The sequence below is a fragment of the Ictalurus punctatus genome, chromosome 6 (assembly GCF_001660625.3).
Source record: "Ictalurus punctatus breed USDA103 chromosome 6, Coco_2.0, whole genome shotgun sequence".
Classification (NCBI taxonomy): Eukaryota; Metazoa; Chordata; class Actinopteri; order Siluriformes; family Ictaluridae; genus Ictalurus; species Ictalurus punctatus.
Window position 1 is genome coordinate 10,818,687 of NC_030421.2, and position 11,614 is coordinate 10,830,300.

Here is an 11,614-nt window from a genome sequence, read left to right on the forward strand (position 1 = left end):
TGTAGATGAAAATATTAGTTCCTGGGAAAGATATGATTGCTGCCTAGATGAGGAAAAATCCCCAGATTACTCAATTCAGTAGTAGTCACTTTGCAGACTTATGATTATATGTAAAACAAGAGAGAAGAATCGTTCCTAAGACTCACTGTTTCTTAGTCATTGTAATATATGGCAAGGCACAGAGGGAAACGGAAAGAGAAACTGGTATCTAAATTCATACCACAGCTCTGATTAATGTTTAAAATAATTGAAACGCCTGATTAATTTATGATGCAACATTGATATTAGTGGCTATCATATTGTTTTTCTGTTATTTACACATCCTAAAACCTTAAACTCGGCACTTGTACAAAAATCAGACATTGTGGTGGACATTGTTTTGTCATTTATTCAAGGCTGTAGTTAGGGCTTCAGTCAGTTACTCAACATATGCTTCAAAGATTTACAGAATATTTTCTCACTATATTCAGTTGTAATAATAATAATGTTCAATTACTGTGCCAATTTTCTACATCACACTTCTCTATTTACATCCTGACATGCTAACAATAATAAACTGAGCAAGATTCATCACCAGATATGTTGCAATCCATCCATCCATCCATCTTCTATACCGCTTTATCCTTTTCAGGGTCACAGGGAAACCTGGATAGGCCCAGGGAGCATCGGGCACAAAGCGGGGTACACCCTGGACAGGGTGCCAGTCCATCGCAGAGCACAATCACATACACATTCACACACTACGGACACTTTGGATATGCCAAACAGCCTACCATGCATGTCTTGGGACTGGGGGAAGAAACCGGAGTACCCGGAGGAAACCCCTGCAGCATGGGGAGAACATGCAAACTCCGCACACACAGGGCCACGGTGGGAATTGAACCCCCAACCCTGGAGGTGTGAGGTGAACACCGTGCACCCTAATATGTTGCAATGCCAAGCACAATTCTCTTCTTTTTAACTGAAAACCTAGACTTTTCATTCAGATACCTTCACATACAATATTTTTTGTTGATTCAGTTAAGTGCTAGTAGTGCTAGTAGTATTAGAGGACCAATTTTAAAATGATAAGGTGCAATCAATGTTTTATGTTTAACTTATTGCTAAACATTGCAATGCTTGTATGATAATATACCTGTCATGACACACAGGAACAAAGATTCTACGTACAAAATACACCTGCAGTTCACCTGAAAAATTTATACGTCTGGTTCAAATGGAGAAAATAAGGAAGCAGTTCAGGTTATGTCTCCATGACCTTTGTATATGATTTCACAAAAATGTGAAGAAGTAAAAGAATTTAAGCCTTAATGGTAAAATTTCAGAAATTAATTGGTGCCAGGAATATGCCACAAATGTTGTTTATCTGAATGTGCAGCTTCAAAGGAAAAAGGAAGTGATTCCGAGTGCCTTCATGCCTATTTCTTTTTTTATCTTGCTGTGGTTTTGGTAGAAAATCTAAAACTGGAAGAAATTTCCATTACAGTAAACCTTCACATGTCTGAAACGGCACACTCTTCACTAAAAGGTAAATGATATTGAGGGGTTTTCTATTTTGTAGTCATGCCTGAAGAACCACGTGAGGAAATATCCAACACACTCATGAAATCCCATTGCGATGGGTTCATGTGCAAATATACCCCAGAGGGGACAGAATACTCATAATGCATATACTGTATAGGTTTGATTGGAATAAGGAGCAGGGCATTGTTGGGCAGGTATGATTATATTGTTAGTCCAGTGTAGAAAGAAGCTCTTTTTCTATGTTCTTCAGCATAAGAACAGTTGATTGGCTCTTGAAGTTCTGTTTAGTACAAAACTGTTTAGTTTATTTAATTTAGTAAATAAAAGTTAGGATGGATGGCTTGTGGATCTCTTCTAAGTCAGTAATCTTTATATTCGCTTGCTGAAGGTAAGGAAAGTGCTTCATTAGCATCTGCAGCGGAGGTCCAATGACACTGTAGGCCTTCAAGTGATTGTTCAGTGACCACAAGTCCAAAAACGCAACGCTGAGATTCCCATCCTGTACATTCAGACCGAAGTTCACGACTCTTTCACCCTTGTGCTGTAGCACCCCTTTATTGGAGATCTGAAGCTTCCTCAGACCCATAATAGTGAGATATTGAGAGGGTCCGAGAAATGAGGCAGGGCTACACAGAGACAGCTGCAGCTCTGCAACCCTGCTGCCGTTCAGCAGCTCCCTCAGCACCCACGGCTGCCACACCCACACCGTCAGCATCTCCGCCTCCAGGGTGCTAGGCGACAGAGCCGAGCGCCACACGGTGGCACAGCTGCACATCAGGTTGGCAAGAGCTTCATCACAACTGCGCACCGCCGTTGCACAGCTGCAGCTGCATAAGCGGTCGGCATGGTCCGAGCTGTCGAACACTAGTGTGTTGTTGGCTTGGTGGGGATGCTGAGTTTCCACAAAGTGTAATGGGAGGAGGATGCACAAGATATGCCATAAGCAAGACAGCAGCATTTTCACACCAATACCAGGCCTACATCCTGAGTCCTGTTTACATTTGCTGGAAAAGAGAAGGTTATAAAGTTATTTATTGTGGGAGTTTTAACGTCTTCTACAATTCTTCCCCATTTCATTTATTAATCCACATACCATATACTGCATAGTATAAGCTCATGATTAACTATTGAAAAAGTGTTGGCCTAAAAAATTGAATAAAGGCTATTTTCCTTTAATACAACATTTTGATTTTCTGTGTAAAGTCAAGATGTTTGTCCTTACTGACTTCATTATATGTTCTTTTTTCACTAATCCGTATTTGCGTAAATGACCAATTTTGATGATACTATGGAATTTCTGTTAATTCTTTTAGATATGTGCTTTTTCTTCGAATGTATTTATGCTGGCTACACTGTGAATATATTACAGGCCATCATCAATGATCATTTCCAGAACTCTGCACTGACTGCCAGTTTCCACCCTCACTCATAAAAACATTAACACTACACAAGCCATATTCCAACTGTTGCTCCACCACTGACAGGCCTGGCAATTAAAACCTTACCTTACATGCAGATCTTGATATATTTTATTGGGCCCTTAACCCAGGAGTAAGGGAGAAGTTCTAGTTTTCAGTCCAGCTGTACTATAGTCTATACTGTAGCTGGCCATTAAATTCGTAAACTGAAACACACTGTGCTCTGAGTCGGCTGTATTCAGCCTTGTTAAAACTGGCAGGAAAAGTAAAAGAAATAAAAGTCTGCTATAATAAAAGTTTCTGGGGAAGGAGGACAGACTTTCCATTGCTGCCATTGGCCTAAAAGGACAAATGAGTTGGTTGATCTGAATGATTCAACACGTGACATGATCACAAAGAATCCTTTACTGCCTTCTGCTTCATGATTATGTCACTTTCCTAACAGCTAATGTTTACCCTGGAGAAAACTCACTTTAGGAATATGCCGCTCAGACAGTGCAGTACAGCACCAGTCATTTCAATGACCTGTCTCTGCGAGACAAAAAACAAGTAACTCTGGTCCACAATATGCATCATTGAAATAAATATAAACTGTTATAAACTGTTGGTAGTCCTTTAGAGAGGGAAATACAAAGGAATATCAATAAAGGTTAACATTAACCTATTTTACTAAGTAATTTATTGTGGTCTTTGTGGTATATTGGTTCAAGTCTCAATATTTTTGTTTGCAAATAAAGCGGTGGCATAAAGGTTGAATTGAAGTTTTGGTCAGTAAAAGGCTCTAGAAATTACAAACAGATCTGCATAGAAAAAAGTTATTTATTTATTTATTTTTAAATCTATCTTTAAGCATATGAATGGCTTGGCTGTTCCATACATACATAGCCATGTGTTATCATCATTGGACATGGACATTATTACAAATAACTCAGAGCCTTGTGAGGCACCATACTTTGTGAGAAAAATATAGTTATTTGTTTCCAATTACATGGTACTGGTAAATCAGGTAGAACCTGAAGTACAGGACCATTAACCCCCCAGAAAAGCTTCTCTAAACATATGTTGTAGTCTGTGGAGCAAAATGACATATTTAACTCAAGCTGCATGAGCACAGAAATGTATGGGATGGATTTGAAGTTATATAAACTGATTTATAAGGAGAGCAAGGTTGCTATTGTTTTTTCCCACTGCATATAAAACAACAACTACTGGCCCAAACAGGAACCAGAAGTACATAGGGCTTTAGTTCTAGCTTATTTTCATCAATTTGAAGAATGAAATTACCATGTTGATATAATTATCCCATTTAACAGATTTAATTGGCTGAACAGACTTGTTTATGAAACTTCTTTAAGTTCCATCAAAATAACAAGAATTACATTAAAAAAAATATATAGGTGTAATTATTTGAACTGTAAAGAACTGATAGTGAGAATATTATCAATATGCTTAATAATTAATTTACTAAAAATATTCCTGTGCATTCATGCAGGATTTGATATATGATATGTATTTGAGAAATTAAAGACATTTAAGTAAAATGAGAATAATATAAAATCACATTGCTGCTTTTGATGGCACAAATAAACATATCAAATATATTATTTTTCTTTTCATTTTTATGTCATTCATGCGGTGCATTGTATCTTTTAATATTTGCAGAAGCAGAAAAGAATATTACGTGAATATATGCAAAATATAATCGGATAAAAAGCTGTAAGTCTTGAAAATGCTAACAGATGCTCTTTGTAGGTTTGAGAGAACTGGAAAAAAAGATGGCAGACAGTCAGCTGACATCATAAAACCACACAAGCACCTACCCTTACATTCCCATTTCCACCCTTTCTATAACCACACACCCACACAATTTGTTCAACATATCCCAACTTCTAGATATTACTTTGATCTCCAAAATGTACCAACATCTAAACATTCAGCATTTGTCCTTGATGGCTCTCAGAGCAAAAAAAAAAAAAAAAAAAACATAAATATGACAATTTCTCTAATGTGTATGTGCCAGTGAAAACTGACCTTCACTGATGAAAGTGAAACATCTGCTGGGAACTGCTCACTTAACACTGAATCCCTGAATTAGATTTTGCAGAAAGATCCCATTTTCTTCAAAAACAAAACAAAACAGTTATAAAATCAAATAACATCCAGGTAAAGGTCAGAGCATATATTATATATGTATGATACATTTAGGTTCTGAGAATGAAATGTTTAAGAAAGCAAAACCTGGATGAATAGAAAGAAGTCATATAATATACGGACTCTAGAGTCACAGAGAACCATGATGATGAATAAGATAATGAGGGACCCACCATCAGTAATATTTTGTCCATTAGCTGTTGAGTCTTGAGGACTTTTTGCGGCTGCTTCGTGCTTCAGCTCTCTTATTCCCTCTCCTTTTCTTCCTCTCTCCTTCCCCACTTTTCCATCTCTCCTCCCTCTGACTCCCCTTCCCGAGGCCCCTCACACATCTCATAGGCAATGAATGTTGACTCACTGCAGCTTAGACACCACAGTTGCTGCTTTCTTCCAGCGCTGCAAGGCAAGAAACATTTGCAGCATGCGAACATGCTGCCATCTTGTGGTGCTTAAAGATGTTTCTTGGGTTGTTGTTTTTTTTCCAAAGAAAAGACAGACATGTTTGTAATACCCCAAAAAACACGGGCAGTGGTATTATCAGTACTGCATTGGCTCCCAGTAAAATCTCGCATTAACTATAAAATACTTTTATTAACCTATAAAGCACTAAATGGTCTTGCGCGACAATATCTAAGTGACCTTTTGGTTTTATATGATCCACCACGCCTACTTAGATCAAAAGATGCAGGCTATTTGACGGTACCTCGAATAGTGAAGGCTACAGCAGGGGGGAGAACTTTCGCTTATAGAGCCCCACAGTTATGGAACAGTCTTCCTATTAGTGTTCGGGACTCAGACACAGTCTCAGTGTTTAAGTCTAGGCTTAAAACGTATTTGTTAAGTCAAGCCTACCCTGACTAGATTCTGTTCTACTACTTCGCAGTCATAATAATCTTTTTTCTCCCTCTCTCCTTTCGCCGAGCCCCACACGAATTTATGGAGATACTAGAGATCCAGATCCTTTCTGCCTCTGGATGGAGCTCAAATCTTCTCTAATTCCAGACTGCTGGGACTACGGCTACTCCTAAGGCCATACAGACTACATATAAATCCATAATGAACTTTTTCACATTATCTGTTGTTACCCAGATGAGGATGGGTTCCCTTCTGAGTCGGGTTCCTCTCAAGGTTTCTTCCTCTTAAAACATCTTAGGGAGTTTTTCCTTGCCACCGTCGCCACTCAGTGGTTTGCTGTTGGGATAAATTCACACCTTTAATATCTGTATACCGTGTTGATATTTCTGTAAAGCTGCTTTGAGACAATGTCTATTGTAAAAAGCGCTATACAAATAAAATTGAATTGAATTGAATTGAAGTGGTAGCTCAGTGGTTAAAACTTTGAAAGTTCAAATCCCAGTACTGTGAAGCTGCCACTGCTGGGCCCTTGAGCAAGCCCCTCACCCTCAACTGCTCAGTTGTATAAAATAAATGTAAGTTGCTCTGGATAAGGACGTCTGCCAAATACTGTAAATGTATGTTTCACTGCTCAACTGGTCCCACCATCTCTCAGGATACAAAGAAGGCATGCTTCAAGAGTATTCTCTGTTTTGGCACCTATAGGTGGTGGAGTGAACTTTCCCTGTAAGAAATAAATGTGTTGTCTGTGTGCTTTTCTTACTATATTACCTCCCAACTATTTTTCGACCAGTATTCCTTGTCCATGAACTAGTGAAACGGTTTCAGAATGTATTTATTGAAAGAGACTACAAAGCATTTGTCACACTGGATAAGGGTGTCTGCCAAATAACAAATGTAAATGTAATGTAAATGTATGTCTCTAGACAGATAGTCCTCAGTATCATTTCAATCTATAGATGGAAGCAGGTCTGGATGCCAATTAAAATGGTTTACACAGAAATGGACCACTATAGACATGAATGAATTGCGTGTATAAATTGTATATAAGACAAATAGTCAACAAACTATGAGTGAAATAATTACTTTCCAACACAGTAATGACAATTAAATATTACATTTATTAATGATTGATTTGCTCATGTTATTAGACCTGTTTTCATTTTGTATCACAAATGTAACTGGGACAAGCACCAAGTTCAAAAGAAAAGACTGAGGAATGATATCTATAAACGGGCAACAGTTTGTACACTCACCAGCCACTTTAATAGGAACATATGTACTCCTGCTCATTCATGTAATTGTCCAATCAGCTGGAATAAATAAATTGGCAGCAGCCTAAAATCCTGCAGATAGAGGTCAGGAGCTTCAGGTAATGTTCATATCAAACATGAGAATGGGGGAAAACGTGATCTCAATTACTTTTCAGTGGCATGGCTGTTGTTGCCCGATTGGGTTGAGTATTTCAGAATAAATTAACAATTACATTAAAATGATTGTCCAATCACATTAAAATGCCTCCTCGCCAGATAAACTGTGATTTTGTTAATGGATAGGGCCTGCTAGTTACTTCTTATCCATGTTTATCAGTTAAAGAGAATGCATGTGCTGCTGATCTTAAAATACTGCTTTAAGACTTTGAAACATTAAACTGTTTACAATTAACGTTGATGCTGTATGCGCATGCTGTATCTGTCTATTTTCCGGATAAACAGCAATTCTATCTGTACTGGTTTTGGATCCCTGCTGAGATCTGTGTTTTGGCCATTCATAGATTATTCACCTAAACCATTTAAACCATTTTATCTTTTTGGTTGTTATAGAAATTTTTGCAGCACAGTGGCTTAGTTGTTAGCACTTTCGCCTCACACCACCAGGGTTGGGGGTTCGATTCCCACCAGAGAATGTGTGGAGTTTGCATGTTCTCCCCGTGCTGTGTGGGTTTCTTCTGGGTACTCAGGTTTCCTCCCCCAGTCCAAAGACCAATGGTAGGCTGATTGGCATGTCCAAAGTGTTCGTAGTGTGTGAATGGGTATGGGATTGTTTCATGTGATGGATTGGCTCCCTGTCCAGGGTGTACCCCGCCTCGTGCCCGATGCTCCCTGTGATAGGCTCCAGGTTCCCTGTGACCCTGAAGGATAAGTGGTATAGAATGGGGATGTATACAGTATATTAAATATTTATTGCAATAATAATAAAAATGGACTTCACATTATACTGTTAAGTCAATAAATTAATAATTTTATACACATTTCGTGGTTGGTTGTTTTTAGGATTTATAGCAATGATTATTTATGCGGTATTTGCTGTACAGGTGCATCTCAAAAAATTTTTACTATCATAATATTTTCCATAATTTAATTCAAAAGTGGGTTACTTTCATATATTCTAGATTCATTACACATAAAGTGAAATATTTGAAGCCCTTTTTTGTTTTCATCTTGATTATAACTTCCACTTTTTCAATTAAATTACAGAAAAAATGTACTTTTCCACAATATAAAAAGTTTTTGAGATGCACCTGTATATTCCGAATTTGAATTTTGTGCATCCTTATACCCCCATTTATATAGTCAGTGTCCTAGTTGTGTGTAATTATACAGGTCTTCATGAGTTGTTTACTAGACTGATGGATAAAGTAATTTGGGATGGGTTTATATTTTTATAGGTTTTACAGTTATATTAACATCAGCACAGTGTTGATGAGCTTGGTCAGGAGAGTCCAGCCTTATTTATTTGTAAACGACTAAAGTGGCTGAAGGTTTTCATCCCTGTTACACCATGGGAGGCGAGTTGGACGAAAGTACAGATATAATTTATTAAGTCGCAAACAAAACACCAAACATAAACTACGAACTATAAACATAAACTATACACATGACACTAAGAAAAGACACATGGCCATAAAAGCATAACGCACAAATCGACAACATAAGACAAACGCAAGACAACGTGTGCAGTGCAAAATGTGACTCATAGACAAGTGCTAATTAACCCCATACATGAATCAGGTGCAGACAGTCACGTGATGTGATCATGTGAGTTGCCCCTGGCTAATGGGAATTGTAGTCCAGTGCCTGTTTCAGCATATCCATGACAATGTCAAACAGTACAATGAATAAGGACAAATGAAATATAGCTCCGTAATACACACACACACACACACACACACACACACACACACACACACACATACATACATACATACATACAAACAAATAAATAAATAAATAAATAAATAAATATGATCTTGTTTAAACTGTACATTTACATTTAATTTATATTTTTTTAACATTTATGTTTTTTATTTTTGTCAGAGTGTTTATTGGATCCACACTTCATCATGAGTCGGTATGTCTGTACAGTGCATCCGGAAAGTATTCACAGCGCTTCACTTTTCCCACATTTTTTTATGTTACAGCCTTATTCCAAAATGGATTAAATTCATTATTTTCCTCAAAATTCTACAAACAATACCCCATAATGACAACATGAAAGAAATTTGTTTGAAATCTTTGCAAATTTATTGAAAATAAGAAACAAAAAAAGCACATGTATATAAGTATTCACAGCTTTTGCCATCACACTCAAAATTGAGCTCAGGTGCATCCTGTTTCCACTGATCATCCTTGAGATGTTTCTACAACTTGATTGGAGTCCACCTGTGGTAAATTCAGTTGATTGGACATGATTAGGAAATGCACACACCTGTCTATATAAGGTCCCACAGTTAACAATGCATGTCAGAGCACAAACCAAGCCATGAGAAATGTGCTTGAAAGTCATGCAACAAAAACAAGTTGAATGTGTTTGGAGGAAAACAAAACAAAAAAATAGTCTGTAGACCTCCGAGACAGGATTGTATCGAGGCACAGCTCTGGGGAAGGGTACAGAAACATTTCTGCAGTATTGAAGGTCCCAATGAGCACAGTGGCCTCCATCATCATCTCTGTGGAGAGAGGAGAACCTTCCAGAAGGACAACCATCTCTGCAGCACTCCACCAATCAGGCCTGTATGGTAGAGTGACCAGATGGAAGCCACTCCTCAGTGAAAGGCACATGACAGCCCGCCTGGAGTTTGCCAAAAGGCACCTGAAGGACTCTCAGACCATGAAAAACAAAATTCTCTGGTCTGATGAAACAAAGATTGAACTCTTTGGCCTGAATGACAAGTGTCATGTCTGGAGGAAACCAGGCACCACTCATCACTCAGCATGGTGGTGGCAGCATCATGCCGTGGGGATGTTTTTCAGAGGCAGGAACTGGGAGACTAGTCAGGATTGAGCGAAAGATGAATGCAGCAATGTACAGAGACATCCTTGATGAAAATCTGCTCCAGAGTGCTCTGGACCTCAGACTGGGGCGAAGGTTCATCTTACAACAGGACAACGACCCTAAGCACACAGCCAAGATAACAAAGGAGTGGCTACAGGACAACTCTGTGAATGTCCTTGAGTGGCCCAGCCAGAGCCCAGACTTGAACCCGATTGAACATCTCTGGAGAGATCTGAAAATGGCTGTGCACCGACGCTCTCCATCCAACCTGATGGAGCTTGAGAAGTCCTGCCAAGAAGAATGTGAGAAACTGCCCAAAAATAGATGTGCCAAGCTTGTAGCATCATACTCAAAAAGACTTGAGGCTGTAATTGGTGCCAAAGGTTCTTCAACAAAGTATTGAGCAAAGGCTGTGAATACTTATGTACATGTGCTTTTTTCGTTTTTAATAAATTTGCAAAGATTTCAAACAAACTTCTTTCACATTGTCATTATGGGGTATTATTTGTAGAATTTTGAGGAAAATAATGAATTTAATCCATTTTGGAATAGGGCTGTAACAAAACAAAATGTGGAAAAAGTGAAGCGCTGTGAATACTTTCTGGATGCACTCTATGTCTGTCTGTGTATCATCCTAGCATGTTTGTGGTAGTACTATTTCACCCCTCCTAACCACCAGGGGCAGTGTGATTCACACCTGGATATTCTCTTTTTCACGTATGTCAAGACCATTTCACAAAGTAATGTGACAACAGTGATGTAGTTATTACTGTAGGTACCCAACATGTTGTGCCTTTTTCTTGTTCTCCTGCACACTGATCTGCCCATAGGACTGCACCAGTTCTGCACCAGTTCAGACTGGAGCTCCCCTCACAAAACCAACTAACAGAAATAATAATCCTGAAGGTACTCCTGCCATTGCCAACAGTGGCTCAGACGCCACTACACTACACCCTCCAAAAATCTGAGCTCCCTGGTAGTGCTCGATTGAGATGCATAAGGACGGCATGCCCATGAGCGCCTCTGGAATATTTTTTAACCAGAAACCAAACCAACAGCTGAGCTACACTTTACATAGTTGGCTCTGGCAGCAATAGGAAGGGTTCAGAATCAAGCAACTTACAGACACAACCGGCAAATGTTAAAGCAGCCACAACAGGAGCTCTGTGATGATTTGCTAATATGTCATACGATAATACTCTGGACTGCATGCCCTCTGTAGACCCCTGCATCACATTGCTGGTGCTTTTGCCAGATGAAACATTACATTGATGGGGTCCACTGTCCAAGTATCGAGTGAATGGCAACTGGCAACCCTGGAGCTACAGGTGCTTAGAACCAAGCTCTCAGGGCCCCAACAAGCATCCAGGTGCCCCTGATCCATCCTTGAG

The 11,614-nt window shown here is 38.9% G+C and overlaps 2 protein-coding genes across 2 annotated transcripts in view; both read right to left on the reverse strand.

Annotated features, from left to right (window-relative positions):
- Positions 1 to 368: 368 nt before the first annotated feature.
- On the reverse strand, positions 369 to 5,423 carry LOC108266787 (uncharacterized protein C21orf62 homolog). Its single transcript, XM_053680865.1, has 3 exons — positions 5,267 to 5,423; positions 4,974 to 5,060; positions 369 to 2,528 (listed from the first exon to the last, which is right to left on the reverse strand). Exon 3 carries the CDS (start codon positions 2,480 to 2,482, stop codon positions 1,838 to 1,840), a length of 645 nt encoding a protein of 214 aa, XP_053536840.1. The 5' UTR covers positions 2,483 to 2,528; positions 4,974 to 5,060; positions 5,267 to 5,423; the 3' UTR covers positions 369 to 1,837.
- A 5,461-nt stretch (positions 5,424 to 10,884) lies between these two features.
- Positions 10,885 to 11,614, reverse strand: part of LOC108266167 (serologically defined colon cancer antigen 8-like) — a 20,842-nt gene continuing 20,112 nt past the window's right edge. Inside the window, exon 12 of the mRNA XM_017469205.3 lies at positions 10,885 to 11,614. This exon is cut by the window's right edge and continues 197 nt beyond it. The gene's annotated coding sequence lies outside the window, so the exon portion shown is untranslated.